The sequence below is a fragment of the Trichechus manatus genome, unplaced genomic scaffold (genome assembly GCF_000243295.1).
Source record: "Trichechus manatus latirostris isolate Lorelei unplaced genomic scaffold, TriManLat1.0 scaffold00027, whole genome shotgun sequence".
NCBI classification, from domain to species: domain Eukaryota; kingdom Metazoa; phylum Chordata; class Mammalia; order Sirenia; family Trichechidae; genus Trichechus; species Trichechus manatus.
The window spans coordinates 9,073,730-9,094,561 of NW_004443963.1; the positions used below are offsets into that span (position 1 = coordinate 9,073,730).

Here is a 20,832-nt window from a genome sequence, read left to right on the forward strand (position 1 = left end):
CAATCTAGGACATGAGCCCTGGTGATAAGTGGCTAATGTCCGGAGATTTGCCATCACAGTGGCTTCCGTCGCGTGGGACCAGCCCTGCCTGCCTTCTGATACTTTTTCACCCTCCACGTTGGGGCAAACAGGGGCGCATTAGTTGTTTTGGAGATCTGAGTTGGGCAGGGGACTGGAGCGTGCTCCGGGGGTTAGAGAAAAAGGAATGTGAAAATTGAAATGTAGGGGAGCAAGGGGGCCTTGGGCTGACACTTTGTGAACCGCTGGGGGAGCGAAAGCAACCCGCCACCCTGCCATCTAATGCCAAAGCCAGAAGACCCAGGGGCAAGGACAGAAGCAGGGGGGGCAGCGTCTGCGTCTCTACGCTTCCGCAGGTCCCCAACTCCCAGGCCGCTGCTCCCCACTTCCTGCAGTCTTGGTCACAGCTAGGGGCGTGGCCGCGTGCTGTGAGGAATAAAAAAAGAGGAGAGTGTCTGCGTGTGTGTGTGTGTGTGTGTGTGTATGTGAGAGAGAGACAGAGAGACAGAGAGACAGAGAGAGACAGAGAGACAGAGAGAGAGAAAAGAGGTAATTAGCATCCTCCGATCCAATTGGCTTTCCGCCTGCCCTGCTTTGCATAAGCCCGCCCCGCTGCTGCCCGGTGTTAGCAGGGGCTAGTCCAGGTTTGCAGCCGCCGCCGCCGCCGCAGCCGCTGCGCTTCAGTGCGTGCGGGCGGGCGCCAAGTGAGTCGCCCCTGCGAGCCGGGAGCTGGGAATTGGGAGCCAGCTGCCCGCGGAGCTGCGGCGGCCGCAGCGTCTGCGGTCGCCTCCGTCCTTCAAACCCTGTGGCCGGCCGGCCCGGCGGTTTCTGCGCCTAGCCCAGCCCAGGGAGGAGCAGGTCAGGCACTTTTTATTTTGGAGGAAGGGGGCGAGCCCGGGTGTGAGCTTCCCACCCAACCTGGCTCGCTTCTCCGTGCGCCTCACTCCGGCCCGGGCTCTGGAAGATGACTCCGGAGTCTGCTCTGTGTGCTTGGGCGGCTGCGGCGGCGGCAGCGGCTCGGGGAGGCAGCCGAAAGTAGTAGCACTTGGTAGTAGCTGCTGGTGGAAAAGTGAGCCGAGGTGCCGGGGATTCGGCTCTCCCCGCGCTCCCCCAGCACCCTGCTCCTCGCTGCTCTTTCTCTTCGGCTCCCCGGCGGCCACAGCATGAAGTGGCGTAGCGATGGCCAGGAGAGGTAAGAAGCCCGTGGTGCGAACGCTGGAGGATCTGACGCTGGACTCGGGTTATGGTGGCGCGGCGGACTCGGTGCGCTCCTCCAGCTTGTCCCTGTGCTGTTCCGACTCGCACCCGGCATCCCCGTATGGCGGGAGCTGCTGGCCGCCTCTAGCTGACTCCATGCACAGCCGGCACAACAGCTTTGACACCGTCAACACTGCCCTGGTGGAAGACTCCGAAGGGCTGGACTGCGCCGGCCAGCACTGCTCGCGGCTGCTGCCGGACCTTGACGAGGTCCCCTGGACCCTCCAGGAGCTGGAGGCGCTGCTGCTGCGCTCGCGGGAGCCCCGGGCAGGCCCGGCGGTCCCCGGCGGCTTGCCCAAGGACGCGCTGGCCAAGCTGTCGACGCTGGTGAGCCGGGCGCTGGTGCGCATCGCCAAGGAGGCGCAACGCCTGAGCCTGCGCTTCGCCAAGTGCACCAAGTACGAGATCCAGAGTGCCATGGAGATCGTGCTGTCCTGGGGCCTGGCAGCGCACTGCACAGCGGCCGCGCTGGGTGCGCTGTCCCTCTACAACATGAGCAGCGCCGGCGGCGACCGCTTGGGCCGCGGCAAGTCGGCGCGCTGCGGCCTCACCTTCTCGGTGGGCCGCGTGTACCGCTGGATGGTGGACAGCCGCGTGGCGCTGCGCATCCACGAACATGCCGCCATCTACCTGACTGCCTGCATGGAGAGCCTCTTCCGGGATATCTACGCGAGGGTCGTGGCCTCAGGGCTGCCCCGGAGCTGCAGCGGCCCCAGCTCCGGCCCCAGTTCCATCTCAGGCCCGGGCTCCGGCCCCGGCGCGGCCCCCACGGCGGACAAGGAGCGGGAGGCGCCCGGAGGGGGAGCGGCGAGCGGCGGCGCCTGCAGCGCAGCCAGCAGCGCCAGCGGAAGCAGCAGCTGTTGCGCCCCACCAGCCGCTGCTGCCACAGCCCCGCCGGCCGCGGCCGCCGCCAACCACCACCATCACCACCACTACGCGCTCCACGAGGCGCCAAAGTTCACCGTGGAGACACTGGAGCACGCCGTCAACAACGACTCGGAGATTTGGGGGCTACTGCAGCCTTACCAGCACCTCATCTGCGGGAAGAACGCCAGCGGTAAGTGATCACGCGGGCGCCGCCCCCTCCCACCCGACCCAGCCAACTCTCAGCACAAGTTTGCCTCACGCCCCCCTCCCACGTCGCTCTGGTCACCCGCTACCCTGCCAAGCCTCTGAGGGCATGGCCGGGATGGCGGCAGCGCCAAACCCAGCAGCTCCCTCCTGTGAACAGGATCCACGCACTTTACGCGGCTCCTAGGGTCTCAGGTCCTGGAGAGCCAGTTCCACACCCCGGCTGCAAGACTGGGCGGCGGCGGCCTCCGGCAGGCGGTGGGCGTAACCACCATTCTGGGGGCAGGTTTGCAATCATTCGCGCCTAGTAAATATTTTCTGCCAGATCTCTGTTTGTTTTGACCTTGGAGATGCCAAATTCCCGGGAGCACGAGTTTGGTTCGGGAGTAGGCGCGTTCCTCCCTTTGCCTTCCAGTTTTCTTACTTCCCCGCGCTCTCGGGGGACATTGGCGGTGTCCGGGGATGGAGAGGCCCCACGGCGGTGAAGGGAGAACAGTTGAGAGCTCTCTCGGCCTAGAGACAGGGAGATTGTGTGTGTGTGTGTGTGTGTGTGTGTGTGTGTGTGTGTGTGTGTGGTGAGAAAGTGGAGCAGAAGGACTGCTGTGGGTTACAAGTTTTTCCAGGGCAGCTTTTGAAGGCCAGAGCGCACAGCTGGTCGGTGCTGCGCAATGGACAAAGTCCCCATTTCCGTTCAGCTCTTAGCATTCTCCGTTCCTTTTAGCAGGGAGGTGCAGCTGTCACCACTTGGCTAGAGGAGCGTTACTAGGGACCCCGGGAAGGTGGGTGGGGCGGGAGTTCTGGAGGGGGTCGTCAGCTTAGGGAGTGGTTTCCAGCAGGTTCTGTCATCCTCTCCCCGCACCCCGCTGTTTTGGAGGCCAGAGCCGGGTGGATCTGAACCCGCAGTTCTGGTGGCGGAGTGGGTGGGGTGGAGGGCGCTTGTTTTCGAGGGCTTGGGCTGGCGGTCCTGCCTGTCTGCGAAGGCCAGAGCTAGACACTTCAAAGCTTCAATTTTCCACAGGAAATGGTAGAAGCGTAACCGGAGACTCTAAAAGCGAAATAAAACTTTGTTACGTATTCGGCGGTTTGGCCGGAGGTTGCGTGGTTGGAGCTGAAATGCAGTCTTTCTGGGCAGATTTCATTCCTGTTGCTGCCTGTTTGCTTCCTGGGGGCCGGTGGAGAGACGCAGCGGGCGCGGTCGGGCCTCCAGGGGTGCCAAGTGTGTGCATATGAGTGAGTGCGCGTCTGTGTGTACATATGGATGCAAGTGTGTCTGAGTGTGCGCAGGAGCGAGCAGGCGCGCGGGGCGCACGGCTCCAGCAGAAGCCCTTGGGAAACCGACCCTCCAGCTCTAGGTCCCTTCACCTGGGTTTGATCATCGGTGGGGGAGGGGAAAGAAGGAACAAAGCGAAATGTGTAGGGGGCGGGATCAGGACTTTGGCCCTGATCACTGAGACTCTTTGAGGTGTCTCTGTCAGAGCCCTTCCCCTTCTGGCAGCCGAGGGCACAGCCCCCAAAGAGAGGGTATCTGCGAGAGACACACACACAGACACACACCCCTGTGAAATCCTGGCCCACATGAAACGTAGGGGGAAGGCATTAGTCTTTGTATGTGTCGTTTCAGAGGGGGAAGAATTCACCCGCAAAACACAGGAGCTTTGGGCTGGATTGTTCAATGGAACCTCACCTCCACCCGAAAGGGCAGAGGGCCTTAATTTTCTCGCGCTCCCATGCTCCCTGGTCTTCTCCCTCATCACTATAATCCTTTACTCCTTTGCCCCTCCCACCGCTAGACCTCCCTACTGGGGCCTGGAACCACCTCCTATTTCTCCCTCAGTGTTTCTGCTGAGAGAAACAGCATTTTCTTTAGGGGGCTCCAGTCTGGGAATCTGGACTCTGGTTCCACTCTGTCTGCCGTTGTCTTCAAGTTGTGACTTTGGGCAAGTCACTTTCCTTCTCTGAGCCTCAGTTCACTCATCAGTAAAATAAGGGGCTGGATATATAATGCACCCACTAGATGCAGGAACCCTGGAGGCACAATGGCTAAGTACTCCCCTGCTAACCGGAAGGTTGGCAGTCCAAACCCACCCAGCTGCTCTCACTTAGCGACTCTGCTGGAGAAAGACCTGGTGATCTGCTCCCAGTAAAGATTACCTCCTAGGAAACCATATGGGGGCAGTTCTGCTCTGTCACATGGGGTCTCTGAGTCTAAAATCGACTGGATGACACCCAACAACAACAACAAAGATCCTCCTGCAGCTCTGTGTTGTTATCGTGTGCTGTCTATTCCAACTCATGGCAACCCTATAGAACAGAGGAGAACTGCCCCATAAGGTTTCCAAGGCTGTATAATCCTTATGGAAACAGATTGCCAGGTCTTTCTCCCGAGGAGCAGCTGGCGGGTTCGAACTGCCAACTTTTCAGTTAGTATCCGAGTACTTAACAATTGCACCACCAGGGCTCCTTCTGTCTGTGTTAGAAGCCTCTATAGTTTTCAAATTAGTTTTACTTTTATGATCCTTAATATATTTTAAAGACAGTTTTTATGTTTATCCTTTTTGGAGTAAGTATAATTTAAGGAAGGAGAATACCACAGAGTGGGTTTTGGGCAGGGTGAGTGAGTGGCGGTTGGGGTTTGCTGCCATCACAGCATTTCCCACACCACAGAGCTTAACTCCTGGGTTTCAGGGCCCCTTCAGTCATCTCTTGGTCAGAGCTTTACTGTAATTCCATTGTGATCACTTCATCTTTTTTCCCTGGGCCTGTTTAAAATGGCAGGCCATTTATCCAGAAGTGTTAAAGAAGGAGTGATTAATTTCTTAGATATCTGAAACATATATTAAACATCAAAACTACTTTTTAAGCTATTTTGGATGGCAAGCTTTTCTGATCTGCAAGCCTTATTAAAGAGAGCATACCTTACATAATTGATTTTTTTCCCCCTTTAACTTGGTAGCATCACTTACTCATTCATTTGTGAATTCGTTTGTTCATTGGTACTTACTGAGTAGTTGTTAAATGCCAGGTACTGAGCAAGCCCTGAGATACAGAGGTAAAGGCAACTAACACTCACGTCTTACTACTATGTATATTGACCCATTTGACCTTCAACATGCCCTTGAAAAGATAACTACTATTATCCCCATTATACAGATGAGGAAACTGAGACTCAGGGAACTTAAGTGCTTTGCTTATTTGGATGGAGGCAGTGTGGCTCCAGGGTTAGTAGTCTTAATCACTGTCCGTATGACTCTTTAGTGAGAGGCAAATGAGTTCCCTACCTGGCTATCCTACCTGGTCCTTCATTACTTACATAGTTAGCAGAGACCTTTCACAGCCTGACATCCCTCCTGCCCCAATTTATATACCCTTTGTTCCTACTGGAGTCCCTTGGGTGGTATAAATGGTTAATTCGCTCAGCTGCTAACCGAAAGTTTAGAGATTTGAGTCCAACCCACAGGCACCTCAGAGGACAGGTGTGGTGATCTACTTCCAAAAAATCAGCAATGGAAAACCCTATGGAGCACAGTTCTACTCTGACATACATACGGCCGCCGTAAGTTGGAATCGACTCAACAGTAACTAGTTTTGTTGTTCCTACCAAACTGGACTGGGGAGGTCCTGGCTTTACATGTTTTTATATCCTCTGCTGAGCCTACGAGAGGGCTGGTACACAGTTGGAGATTATTAGATGCCTGTTGAACTGAGCAAGCTATGGTACTATATTATGCAGAGCATTGTGTCCTGAGAGAAGCTGTTGCCTTTTGAGTTTCTTGAATCAGCTTTTCAAGTCTTTCTCCCTAGGTTACCTCTTCTGATCACCATCTCTGCACCTGCCCACCCTTCTCATTTTCTCCTGCTAAACTAACTACCAAAGCCTGAGGAAACATGAAACTAGTCAGAATGGCCCTGACTCAGAAAACAAAAGGTAGTTGGTTCTAAACGAGGGGTTGGTGGGTCCCAAAAGTCACATGCGTGGGCTTTAAGGCATGAACTTTGTGGTGACTTTTACCCCTCAGCGCTGGCTTTTTTCCTTTTGTTAATTTTCAGCCGTTCAGAAGAGTTGGAGCAATAGCTAAGTGACCCCAGTTAGTGGTGTGTTTCTGTGAGGTTTTCATATTTGGCTCGACTGATTTGCTAAAGCTAAATAAGGAGTGGACGAAAGTGCTTCACCATGCCTTTGGATGCATTAATCGTTTTGCCCTAAACCCCTTCGGAACTGGCCAGTTCACACCACTTGTCCTTGAAGACCTGGCTCAAGGGTGATCCTGCCTGTAACCCTGGGAAGGGATGTATTCTTGATACAATCCCTCCCTCACTCCCCAGACTAGAGTCTTACACAACGGTTTTCACATCCCATGTTGTCTTCATGTTATGGATTAAATTGTGTCCCCCCAAAATATGTATAGGAATCCTAACACCTATACCTGTGGATGTAATCCTGTTTAGAAATAGAGGTTTCTTTGTTCCATTAATTAGATCATACCTGAGCAGGGTGGGTTCTAAATCTAATCACCTCTGATACAGAGATACATATACACGGGGAAGACAAAGGACATGTGAGGATCACCAAAGAACCAAGGAATGCCTGGGGCTACTGACAAGGAAGGAATTGACAAGGCCGAGACCCTGATTTGAACTTTTAGCTTCCAGAACTGTGAGAAAATAAATTTCTATTCTTTAAAGCCACCCACTTGTGGTATTTCTGTTGCAGCAGCACTAGGAAGCTTCAAGCATCTGTCTTCCCATCATACTGTGGGTGCTGCCAGTGCAGTTTTCATGTCTTGATCGTCTTTGTATTTCCCTCCATACCACTCAGCACAATGCCTAGCACTTTGTAGATTCTCAGAACTGTTCAGTGAATATAGTTGCCCTTTTAAATCTTTGAGATTTAAAATTCACCCACCAGCAACTGTAGAGGCAGTCTTTAAGAGAATGACCTCTAAAGTCAGACTTCCTGGCTGTGAGTTTCAAGGCTGCCATTTTCTAGCTGCATGCAGTTAGGTATGTTGCCTAACCTCTCTGAGCCCCAGTTTGCTCACAGTGTGGCGCCTAACACATGGCAGGGGCTAAAATGGTGATGGTAGTTGTGGCGATAATCCGTACACAAAAATCTCTCTTATCTTCATTTTACCCAGATCACTTCATCCCAATGTGTTCAGTGTGGGTGCAGCCAGAAGAGCACAGGATTTAGCTGGATCCCCTTCTTGATAGTCTGACACCAAATAACTCAGTGCACTCATCTCAAGAATTGACCCCATGGATATGACCCCACTGCAAAGGTTCCAGAAAGATTTTTTTTTTTTTGGTCAGAGGAAAATAGTTCATTTTATTTACTGTATTTTTTAAAATTTTATTATTTTACTTTTTAAAGGTATCCTTAGGGAAGGGCACCAGAGAACTTTCAGGGATGATAGAGATGTTCCATATGTTGACGGGGGTGTGGGGTTCAGGGGTGCGTTCATTTGTTAAAGCCCTTTGCATGATGCAGTTAAGATCTGTGGGTTTTGCTGTGTACAAAATATACTTCAGTAAAAAAGGCATACCCCTCCAAAAAAGCCAGAGGCAGCATTGAGTAAGATTCTGTTTTAATGCAGAAAGGAGTTGAAAGGAAGACTGGAAGAGGCAGTGTGGTGTGGTGAACGGGGGAAAGACTTTACAGTTAGAAAAGAGCTGGCCTTGAGCTTCAGCTCTGCCACTTTCCAGCAAGTGACTTAATTTTGCTGAATTTGGTTTTCTCATAGGTGCAGTGAGGTTAAGGGGTGGGGGGAGGGGAGGAAGACATAAAAAAGAAAGAAAACCTAAACCTACCATCTGGGGTGATTAAAAGGATTAAATCAGATAAAATATGTGAAAATGCCTGCCACATAGTAGACACTCGATAATGATGACTACCTTAAAATGGATTATTTTGGCTGGTGATAATAATAATACTCTGGGCATTTTGAATAGTCCCTTTCATTTCAGGGATATCAAGTTCCTTTATAAACATTAATTAACAAGAGCCCTAGCCTCTGCCAGCACTAGCTTGGTGAGTAGGTTGGTGTTCAGGTCTTTTGGTTTCCTCTTGCCCCCTCGCCTGGGATGCTGTACCAAGTACTTGCTCAGCTGTTGTCCTGTGCTCGAGCTAGTCATGCTGTTCCATGGTACAGTGTCCCCGTGCTGGACCCAAATGTCACAGAAGACACCCAGCTTCTTAAGAAAACAGCAAAAAGCTATCTCAAGAGCCAGCTACAGCAGTGTCTATGTTCACAGAGCACGTTTTTAATTAACTAGCTTGATATAAATTAAAACTTGGAATTCGGGTCAGTAGAGGGTTGTTTGATTTTCTATGCAGGCTTGCCACATCAGTGCTGGGACATTTGCAGAGAGGGTGTTTCCTGAGAAAGAAAATACAAAGAATCAACAAAATAAAACAGTGACAGACTCATCTGGAGGCAGGGGTGGGGGTGGGGGCTGATGGCCTTTGAATAGAAGGGAGGCCTTGAATTCTGAGGCTGTTGTTATTTGTGACCTTGAACCTGGTACTGAATTCACCTATAAAATGGGTCTAATTATCATCTCCTGAGAGGTAAATATAGAATAGTAACCGACTCTGGAGTCAGACACACCTGTAAGCCTCAGTCTCCCCATCTGTAAAATGGGGATTGTAAAGTAATAGCAAGGGGCTGTGGTGGCGAAGTGGTTAAAGTGCTTGGCCGCTAACCAGAAGGTTGGCAGTTTGAACCCACTAGCCACTCTGTGGGAGAAAGATATAGCAGTCTGCTTCTGTAAAGATTACAGCCAGCTTCTTAAGAACAGCAAAAAAGCTATCTCAAAAGCCAGCTGCTCTATTAAAAAAAACAGAAACCAAACCCGTTGCAGTCGAGTCGATTCTGACTCATAGTGACCCTACAGGACGGAGTAGAAGTGCCCCAGGGGGTTTCGAAAGAGCTGCTGGTGGATTTGAACTTCTGATCTTTTGGTTAGCAGCTGAGCACTTAACCACTGTGCCACCAGGGCGCGGAAACCCTGTGGGGCATTTCTACTCTGTCCTATAGGGTCGCTATGGGTTGAAAAGGACTTGACGGCAATGGGTTTGGTTTTCTGATTTTAACAGTAATAAACACTTGTATAGTGTTTATTGTATAGAGGACTACAGTGTGCCCCTCTGGCCACCAAATATCTGTACATCCTTCTTCTCACACACAAAACACATTCCCCTTTACCCAAGGGAAGAAACCCAAGTTCTGTCCAATCACTGCTTCCAATTTAAAGTGCAGGATATTTGGGTGATGCTCAGTCTTCTCCATCAGACTGAGTATGGCTCTGCATGGTCTAGGGACCCATGACCAGGCACTGTTTTAACAGCTTTACACATTATAATCGTTAGAGTTACATTACCTATTGGAAACATAACCTTAAAATGTCATAACATAATACAAAGATCATTTCCTACTTACTAAAGTCTAATTGAGGAGCCCTGGTGGTGCAGTGGTTAAGTGCTTGGCAGCTGCTAATCGAAAAGTTGACATTCCGACCCAGCCACTCTGCGGGGGCGGGGGTGGAGTGGGAAGATGTGGCAGTCTGCTTCAGTAAAGATTTACAGCCTTGGAAACCCTATGGGGCAGTTCTACTCTGTAGTCTGATTGGGAGAGGGGTGTGGTGGGAGGAGGTGGGAAAGTCATTTAGAAAGTGACACTGGTAGAGATTTTGCCTTTTTAGCTTCAGCCTGTTGCTTTCAAGGCCTTCGTTGGGCAATTCATCCAGCCAGCAGAGAGGGGAAATAGAGAACGTGGAGGATCTTAAGAAAGGTTCTTTGGGCTAAACCGGAAAGGCACCTACATCGCTTGTGCTGGTATATCATTGGCCAGAGCTCAGCCACATGGCCCCACCTAGATTCAAGGTGAGTTGGGTGGGCTGCCACTTCCTGTCAAGAGCTCTGCACTGTGGGAGAGGAGGCCAGCAGCTTCCTGTCTCTGCTATAGTCTGCTCCTCTGGCCACCAAATATCTGTACATCCTTCTTCTTACACACAAAACACATTCCCCTTTACCCAAGGGAGGAAACCCAAGTTCTGTCCAATCACTGCTTCCAACTTAAAGGGCAGGATCTTTGGGTGATGCCCAGTCTTCTCCATCAGACTGAGTATGGCTCTGCATGGTCTGGGGACCCATGAGCGAATGAGACAAGTTATCTGCCACTCCACCTCCCGCTCCTCATACACAGTATTGGAGCAGGGCAGGATGGACAGGATAACCAAAATGAAACACCCATTTGGAAAAGGGAATAGTGGCAGACACACATAAGTTACTGGTCCTTGTTGCTGTTGTTAGGTGCCATTGACTTGGTTCCAACTCATAGTGACCCTGAGTACAACAGAATGAAACACTGCCCAGTCCTGCATATCCTCACAGTCGCTGGCTATGTTACAGCCACTGTGTCAATCCATCTCATTGAGGGTCTTCCTCTTTTTTGCTGACCCTCTACTTTACCAAGCATGATGTCCTTCTCCAAGGACTGATCCGTCCTGGTAACATGTCCAAATTACGTGAGGCAAAGTCTCACTATCCTCGCTTCTAAGGAGCACTCTGACTGTACTTCTTCCAAGACAGACTTAATTCTTCCGGCAGTCCATGGTATATTCAATATTCTTCATCAACACCATAAGCGGTTAAGAGCTTGGCTGCTAACCAAAAGGTTGGCAGTTCAAATCCACCAGCCTCTTGTTAGAAACCCTATGGAGCAGTTCTACTCTGTCCTATAGGATCTCTATGAGTCGGAATTGACTTGATGGCAACAGGTTGTCGTTGTTAGCTGCCATCAAGTTGATCCTCGACTCATGGCAACCCCATGCACAACTGAAGGAAATGCTGCCTGGTCCCGCACCATCCCCATGATCGGTTGCAGATTAAACCGTTGTGATCCATAGAGTTTTCACTGGTTGATTTTCGGAAGTAGATCACCAAGCCTTTCCTCCTTGTCTGTCCGCATCATAGCAGCACATAAGCCTCCACTGGCAGATGGGATGTGGCTGCACATGAGGTGCATTGGTGAAGAATCCAATTTGGGTCTCCTTAGCAGTCATGAAATCTTGCCAAGCAGGTATTGTGAGGTTGTGTACTGGCAGTGGGTAAAAGTCCTTGATTAGACCCTGATTCTGGGAAGAATTTCCTGGTTCATTGTTCTCCATGCTCCCAGCTCTTTCTGTGGGAGGGTTCTCCTTCTCTGTCATTCTTGACCACACCTGAAGTAGGTGTTGAAGAGTCTGGCCTCCTTGGGGGCTGTACATGTTTTAAAACCTAGTAACTGCCCTTGAACTTTTAGGAACCCAAGGATTGTTATAATGCTGTAACAAAGACTTTTAAAATCCAGGCGTATAGATTTTGCCAGTACAATTCTTTCAACAATTTACTAGGATTTTTATCTATGGCTTCTAGTATGCCAGGAGCCACACCCAAGGTTATTTTTTAGACCTAATTCTCAAGTCTGGATTATTATTTCTTTACTCCTTTATCCCTCTTCTCTCTAAATTTAAGTGGCAGCTACCTGGAAGCCATCAGGGTTAGGTGGGAGAAAAGTATACCCTTAATCTGATATTGATTTCACTTAAAAGTCTTCTCAGTTCTTTCTCATGTCAGTATGGGGTCTAGAAATAATTATCTTCTTCACCCTTCCACTATTCTTTTGCATTTTTACTTGCAAACAGGTTGATTCATGCCTGAGCTCATCTCTTTCTCTAATATCTTGCTAAACTCAGACAATAACAATCAGCAAACTCTATTAACATTCTTTTCCCGAACCTTTTTCTCTAGAGCTGTAGACTTAGTAAGCCTACATTGTCACGACAGTTTAACCAAACATTGTACCACTGCATGACATGGATCTCCATATTTCAAGCCTCTAATATTGCCCACCCCTGACTTGTAAGCCAATGCCACGTATTTTAGGCACACTGCTTCTGGTACCAATTCCTATGTTAGTTAGGATAATGCTAGCTGAAGTATTAAATAAACTCTAAAATCTTACTGGCTCTTAACAGTAAAAGTTGTTTTCTCATTCATGTAGAGTCAGTTGATGCCAGGGGAAGGAGGTGCTCTGTTCCATGCAGGTTGATGGAGGCTCTGACACCTGGAACATGTGACTGCCAGGAACTTCTCTGACTGGGGACACAGAGAGTGTGGAGGACTGTGCAGGAGGTTTTTACAGGGGGGCCTGGATATGGACATATCAATTTCTTCTGCGTTCCATTGACCAGAACTCAGTCTTTTGTGATCCCTGTTAGAGCAGTCAGTGGTGGTAGCTGGGCACCATCTATTTGTACTGGACTCAGTCTGGTGGAGGCTGTGGTAGTTGTGGTCCATTAGTCCTGTGGACTAATCTTTCCCTTGTATCTTGCTTTCTTCATTCTCCCTTGCTCCAGAAGGGGTGAGACCAGTGGAGTATCTTAGATGGCTGCTCATAGGCTCTTAAGACCCCAGACTCTGCTCACCAAAGTAGAATGTAGAACATTTTCTTTATAAGCTATGTTATGCCAACTGAGCTAGATGTTTCCCGAGACCATGGTCCCTACAGCCCTCTGCCCAGCAATTTGGTCCCTCAGGGAGTTTGGATGTGTCTGTGGAGTTTGCATGACCTTGCCTTGTACAAGATGTGCTGCCTTCCCCAGTATTGTGTACTGTCTTGCCAAGGCTGTAATCTTAACGGAAGCAGACTGCCACAACCTTCTCCTGAAGATCTGCTGGTGGGTTTGAACTGCTGACCTTTTGGTTAGCAACTGAGCACTTAACTGTTTTGCCACCAGGGCTCCTGACTTTCATGAAGCATGGACTATCATTTCCATGTTACAGATTGCGAAACTGAGGAACAGAGAGTTTAAAGAATTTGCCTAAGGTGACACAGCTAGCCGGTGGTGGAGCCACATTTGAATCCAGGTAGTCTGGCTCTGGATTGCTTCCTAGAATTTCTGTAAGAGTTAAAATGATACAATGGAGGCAAAGTATTTATGCTAGTGCTTCATACATAGTATGCACTTAATAATTGTTATCTTTTACTTTGATTATTATCGTTAGCATCATTGCATACTGGAAGTGGGCTGTGATGTGGATTAATAGTGAATAGAGATGTGAAGCTCCCAAAAAAGGATAAAATATGAATTCAAAAGAATGGACGTCCTAGGAAAATTGTATTAGGTGCTTGTTCTCCTCTTCTCTTGCCATCGCTGTATTTTATCCACAGGGGGAACTAATAGTCGTTGAGCCAGATACTGTGCTGGGCTTTTCACACACATTACCTCATTTAATCTTCACTCTGTTCTTGTGAAGTGGATCTTTCTTATTCCCATTTTCGTTGTTGTTGTTAGGTACCGTTGAGTTGATTCCAACTCATAGTGACCCCATTTGACAGAGTAGAACTGCCCCCTAGGGTTTTCTAAGCTGTAATTTTTACGGGAGCAGATTGCGAGGTCTTTCTCTTCCGGAGCCACTGGGTGGGTTCGAACCGCCAACCTTTCAGTTAGCAGCCAAATGCTTAACTGGGAGGAAACTGAGGCTCAGAAATTTTCAGCAACTGGTTCGAAATTCCACAGCTATGAAGCAGCAGCGTTGGGATTTGGGCTTCGGCGCCTGTGCTCTGAGCTGCTACAGCTCAGTGGTGAGGCTCCTAGGAGGATCTGCGGGGATGGATGCCCGCCCGCCAGCGCAGCCCACTGAGGGGTGTGTGGGGTGGAGGGCAGAGCTTGCCTTGCTGCTTGCTGGTGGTTATGGTTGACGATTGTACGTGTGCATAATATGTGGTCTTAGGTCTTTTTTTAGCCCTCGCTGACTTCCCCCAGCCTGGCTGTCAGGTCACAGGCCCGAGCCCTGAGGTCCTGGGCAGTTCTGATCTTGTAGTCTCCAGGGCCCAGAGCAGACCTGTGGCAGAAGGGAGCAGGGTGAGAAAGAGGAGTGGCCACCCTACCTAGCTGAGTAGACTCAGCACCCTAAGGAGCATGAGCCTCCCACTGCCTACAGAAACCCTCCCCTTGGCTCAGTGGAGAATTTGTTCCAGCTCTACTGTGGTGGAGACAAGCCTGGTCTTCCCAGAGAATCATAGGGCTGGGGTTTTTCCAGACTCTAGAGTCAGGCAAACCAAGGTTCAGATTCTGACGTCATCACCTATGAGCCAGGCGACCTAGGCAAGCTGGTTAATCTTTCTGAGCCTCAGTTGCCTCATCTGTTAACTGCAGGTAATTGTAGTTCTCCCTCTAGCTTGGGAAGATAACAAAAAAGCAAAAAAAAAAACAAAACAAAACCAAACCCCATTGCCATGGAGTCAGTTTGGACTCGTAGTGACCCTATAAGACAGAGTAGAACTGCCCCGTAGAGTTTCCAGGGAGCGGATGGTGGATTCTAACTGTAACCTTTTGGTTAGCGGCCGAGCTCTTAACCACTGCACCATCAGGGCTCCAGCTTGGAAGGATAAAATGAGTTACTTCATGTAAAAGTCCTCGGAATAGTGTTGAAGATATTAAAAGCACTAAATGCCTGTTAGTAATTATTATTATTTTTATATTGAGTGCTTTTGAAGTGCTAGTCTCGTTTGCTTAAAAACATGTTCTCTGAACACTACATCATTTATTGAGTGGGTGGAAGGCTTTAAATAGTCTACCAGTAATCAGATTTCTGGGGTTTAACCACTTAATACCTGTGTAATGTTGAGTAAGTTACCTAACCTCTCTGTGACTTAGTTTTCCTCTGAACTAATTATTCACCTGGAATAATAATAACACCTAATTCTTAGGGCTGTTGGGAAGTGCCTGATACGGAGCAAGTGCTTAGTAAGTGTTGGCATGATTGGATTTTATTATATTCATTATGATTATTTCTGCAGGCTCTGTGGTAGATGTGAACAAACATGGTCCCAGCTCTCATAGAGCTTTTAGGACTGTGGTGGATCTAGTTTATTTATCAAATAATCACACAGATGTAAATTTGCAACTGTGACAGTTGCTCCAAAGGAGAGATGTACAGGGGCCTATCAGGGTGTTTACTGAGACCTTGATGTGGATGGAAGGAAAGGGAGGCTTCACTAAGGAAGTGAGACTTGAACTGAGGCTGAAACATGGCCAGTTTGGTAGAAAGGGTAGGAAGAGCACTTTATGAATGTGAACAGTATGTGCAAAGGACCTGTGGCAGAAGGGAGCAGAGTGAAGAGGAGGAGCAGCCAGTGTGGCTGGGGTGGAAGAAGGGAGCTGGGTAGGGGTTGGATCAAATAGGGCCTTATCGTCAGGTTAAGGAGTCTGTCTTTTCCCAAAGACATGGGAGAGCCTTTGAAGGGCTTTAAGGAGGGAGATGCCATGAGCAGATTTGTGTTCAAAAAAGCTCATGTTGGCTGCAGTATGGAGAACAGGCTGGAGAGGTCAGAGTGGGTGTAAGGAGGGCGATTAGATGATGTCATCGTTTCTCATTTTACACAAGAGGTATCTGAGACACTTAGTAACTTGCTCAGCGTCAGACAGTAACTGGCAGAGTGGAGACTGAACTCCAATCTGAGGGATTTCAAATTCTGCCTTCCATCATGCCACGCCCCATCGCAAGCGAGCATCTAGTTCAACACTCACATTTTACAGATGGGGAAACTGAGGCCCAGAGTGGGACTCTGCCTTGCCCACGGTCACAGAGCAGCTCTGGAAGCAGTGTCCCAGGTTTCTGGATTCTTAGCCTATCTCTCATCCATCCATGTGATGCATTATCTCCTCCAAACCAGGTCACTCCTGGGAAGCAGAGTTGGTGAGAGACTGCTCTGTCGATAGCAGTTTGGAGATTAATTTACAACCCAGCTGTAACACCTCTGGTTTTATTATATACATCTCACACTAAAATGAATGCTAGTCTGGAAGCGAGCGGAGGTCCCCATTAGATTGTGGCTGAGCCACTGAAAGTGATTACCGTGAAGCTCAGGTGTGCTAAACGCAGGATCAAATTAGCAGTTCCCCAGTGCGTTAAAATCAGAAAGCAAATCAGACAGGCAACTCGGAGCAGGGGTGAGTGAAACGCTAGAAAACCTTGCGTGCCTCAGAGCTTGGTTGCATGACTTAACTGATTTTCTTTTTTTTTTGGTGGCATGTGTCCTTCTTTCTTCCTAAACCCAGCTCACAGTACCAACAGGGGGTCATGATGTGCACGGGAAGCATGCAGGCACAGATTCCATCTCTTCTTTCTCTTGATGCCACAGAGAATTTCAAGTACTGGGGAGTGGGCACAGCCTTTCCTTCCCTCGGCTTCCTCTCTCAGCCCCTTTCAGCCCTTTCCTTTCTGACTTGGAGGGTTGGGGCCTGGGCTCACCCTCACCAGCAAAACCAGGGATGGTCTCTGCCCTCAAGGAGGTCGCAGAACCCTGGGGGAGTGGGGGGCTTAGTTTATTCACAGATAATCACACAGGAGTATGACTGCCGTGATGGTTACAACTCCTGAAAGGTACATGGGCTGGTACAAAGGCTTCTCAGACTGTGGGCAAGGCCCCTTGTGCTTCCAAAGGTGACTGTGTGACCAGCTGCAGGGACACAGACATCTGAGGGGTCACCCTTCTCCATCCTGGGCATGGTGGCTACACAGGCCACAGGGAAGCCTGCGGGGGAAGGGGAGGTGGGGATTTAAGGCAAAGGTGTGTCAGGAGGTGGCCCTCCTTCCCACACTGGAGCCAGTGTCATCAGGCAACAAGGAGAAGAGAGCAGGGAACCTCATCCCCATGTCAGTGTCTCTGAATTCTGCATCCATTTCTTTTGTTCTAGAAGTCTTGCTTCCACCCACCCCATCCCCTCTGTCCTCCTTCTGTGACAGATATTTTCAGGCCAGATGATGAGTCTCTTGACACCTTTTTTCAGACCACTGGGGCAGGCATGGTGTAGGGGAGAAGCCAAAGGCTCTGCTCCCAGGGGCCAGGTGTGGGGGGCCAGGTGTGGGGGGTCAGGCGTGGGGGGCCAGGCGTGGGGGGCCAGGTGTGGGGGTCTAGGTGTGGGGGGCTAGGCATGGGGGGCCAGGTATGGGGTCCCCACGACCTCTCTTCCCCCGGCCCCCACTTCTCCCCACCGGCATCAGCTGCTGTTGCCAATTTGCCTGCAACTGCAAGTTTTCTTTTCTCCTAGCATGAGATCTGGGGATTTAGGAAGCAGACCATGAGCAAGCTGGTGACTTCATGGCCTCTGGTAGCCCTGTCATGTGGTACGTGCTGGAACACACCGAGGTGCACCTGGGAGGCTGTGGAGGAGGTACAGAAAGGTGCCCCAACCCTCCAGTGAGAAGGCATAAGATGTGTACCTGTGCCGTGTGACCTTGGACCAGTTGCCGTCAAGTTGATTCCAGCTCACGGTGACCCCATGTGTGTCAGAGTAGAACTGTGCTCCATAGGGTGTTCAGTGGCTAATCTTTCAGAAGCAGATCACCAGGCCTTCCTTCTGAAGTGCCTCTGGGTGGACTCGAACCACCACCCTTTAGGGTAGTAGTCAAGCACTTAATTTTTTTGGCTACACGAATAGCTAACTTGTGTTTATACGTACCTGCTGCTGTTCTAAGTAATTGAGAGCATATCTCAACCCTCACAAACACTCTGTGAGAGAAGTAGTATTATCCTTGTTTTATAGATGAGGAAACGGAGGGACAGAGAGGTTGGGTGCCTTCCTCAAAGCCCCACAGCTAGTAAGTGGTGGAGCTGGGATTCGTATCAAGCTTTGTGGGCCCATATTCTTAAGCACTATGCTGCGAGGAGGGAATGTGAAGTACTTACAGAGGCATGCAGGGTTGGTAAGATTGTCCCTGTCAGGAGCAGAGAAGTAAAGCCAGCTGGCCCAAGATCACAAGGATAGGAAGCAGCAGAACTGGGGTTTGAACCAGGCCATCCTACCGAAAACCTGAGAACACTTAAGGGGAGGAGGGAAAAAGACAGTGAGTCTCTCAGTGATATGTCATGACATGTTGTAACAAGTAACAAGGCCCTGGTCTCCTGCTCAACCTGCTGGACCTGGCTACAAATTTGCACAGAGCTTCCCAGCAGCCTGAGCAAAAGGCGCAATCATGAGCACATATATATTTCATGGTGTGATGGATGAACTAGACATGAATGAGCTGCTATAGCTGTTCCCTCTGCTTTGGCCTGAAAGAAATTTCTCTGCAGGAGACTAGAAGCAGTTAGAAGTAGTTATTAAGTTGCACTTAGTGACCTCACATCTCAGCCCATGGTTGTTAAAGTACTAGCCCCGTAGCTTGAAGAAACAAAGAGAGGCTCTTCTTCATTTGCAGAGGGTCTCTCCCACCCATCCCTGCTGCCCGTACCCCCTCCTTCCTTCCTAATGGAATGCTCAGTTGCTGTGATAGGGGTGTAAACAGTGCCTCCTGTGTTCTAAGTAGGGCCTCGGGGTCAAAAGCTGGTCTGGAAGCTATTGTCTAGGTCAGATGCTTCAGTGGGGAAGAGATATGCATTCATTGGGTGAAAGTATATACAGATGACCCTTTGGTAAAAAATAAAGAGCCCATGCACTGCACCTGCAGATATAGCAAGCCCCTGTGCTGAGAGTGGGGAGGCAGGAGGCAGCTGCATGGGGCCTGGGCTTTCGAGAGATTGTCTCCAAGGTGGCCAGATAAGATAGCACTGGAGGGTTTAAGGACAGAAGAGGGCTTGAAGCCCATTCTAGAACAAGCTATGTGATCTCAGGCAAGCGACTTAACCTCTCTGGGCTTTGGTTTTCTCTTCTGAAAACTGGACACAATAATAATACCCTTTTCCGTAGATTGTATTGAGGCTCAAAGGAGTCGTCAGATGTGAAAGTGCTCTGTAAACTAAAAAATAATCATTCATTGATTCGTTCAACAAATATTGAGAGCCTACTACATACCAGGAGTGGTTCTAGGCACTCAGCTTATCTCAGTATAAAACAGACAAAAATCCTCCCTTTCACAAAACGTACATTCTTCTAGGTATATCCTAAACAACAAACACGATATATAAGTAAATGATACAGGATGTTAGAAGCTAAAATGTGCCATAGAAAAAGTGGATCAGAATAAGGGGGATTGGGATGGTTGGGGTGATGTGTTGTACTTATAAATAATACTGCTGGGGTAGCCTCACTGAGAAAGTGACAGTGGCACAGAGAAGAGAAGGAGGTGAGAGAACTAGCCATGTGAGTATCTGGGGGAAGAGTGTTTCAAGCAGAGGGAGCAGCTAATGCAAAGGCCCTGAGGCAGAAGTAACTAAGAAGCCACTGTAGTAGAGAACAATAAGTGAGAGGGGAGGGATAGGAGGTGAAATCAAAGAGTCATGGGAAGCCAGGTTGCATAGGCCATTGTAGAACTTGACTTGTATTTGAAGTGAGCCAGAAGCCATTGCAGGGTTTTGAGTAAGGATTTTCAGGTCTAACTTATGATTTAAGAAGATCACTTCAGCTGCTGGTTGAGAATAGGCTCTAGATAATCATGGCCCAGCCAAGCTGGCACACAGTCTTAACCATCACAAGGAGCAAGGGTGAAGTCAGGGAGACCAGGGTTGAGGCTCTTACAATAATCCAGGCAGGAGATGATGGTGACCTAGATCACGCCAGTAACAGTGGAGGTGGGCTTAGAAGTGGTTGGATTCTGGCCATAATTAAAAGGTAGAGTCAACAGGATTTGTTGATGCACTGTGTGTGTGATGTGAGGGAACAAGAGAGATCAAGGATGACTCCAGGGTTTTGGTCTGAACAACTGAGATGGGGAAGACTGCAGAAAGAGTGGGTTTATTGGGGTGGAACAAAGATCAGCAGTCCAGTATGGGGCAAGTTTGAGATGCCGTTTAGACATCCAGGTGGAGATGTGGACTAAGCAGGTGGAGAATCAAGGCTGGTATTCAGGAGAGATGATGGCCTTGGACATAAATTTGGGAGTCAAGAGCACATGAATGGTATTTAAAGCCATGAGAGCAAACGAGGTCACCAAGGGAGTGAGGGTAAAGAGAGAAGAGGGGAGGACCAAGGACTGAGCCCATCCTTGGGTCAGGCAGAAAGGGAGGAGGCAGCAGAGGGGACTGAGAAAGAGCAACCAGGGAGTAGGATGTCCCACAAGTCAACTGAAGAAGGCGCATCTAGGAGGAGGGAGTGCCCAACTGTGTCATGTGGCATACGAGGTAGTTACAACCACCACTACCCTCCTCCATTCCCCAAGCTGGGGGATATTTCTGCATGCAGCTCTTGGGGACTACTTCAGGCCCAGTGAAGGAGCAGTTTCAGTGTGCTTAATGGTAACCTCACCAACCTTAAAGATCTAGAGGGATGTTTGTGATGTTTTCTCAGAGGGAAAGAGGAGGAATGGGCTCAGTTAGTCATCATAAACTGGGGAGATTAGGCCACATTAGTGGATTTAATTCTAGGCTCTGATAAATCTTAAGGCCTTAGGGACTGGAGGAGGGGGAGATAAAGTGGAGAGAATTTCCACCCCCACCCTACATATACATTTCACCAGGATTGATCCCTTTTATCTGTTTTTTATATTAGACTTAGGCATAA

General features: G+C 49.4%; 1 protein-coding gene across 1 annotated transcript in view; it reads left to right on the forward strand.

The window, feature by feature from the left end:
* The first annotated feature begins 666 nt into the window (after nt 1-666).
* ABTB3 (ankyrin repeat and BTB domain containing 3) overlaps nt 667-20,832 on the forward strand; it is a 397,711-nt gene continuing 377,545 nt past the window's right edge. The window contains exon 1 of the mRNA XM_004373795.3: nt 667-2,332. Coding sequence (XP_004373852.1) covers nt 1,198-2,332 — 1,135 coding nt within the window. The 5' untranslated portion in view covers nt 667-1,197. The remainder of the gene's footprint in view (nt 2,333-20,832) is intronic.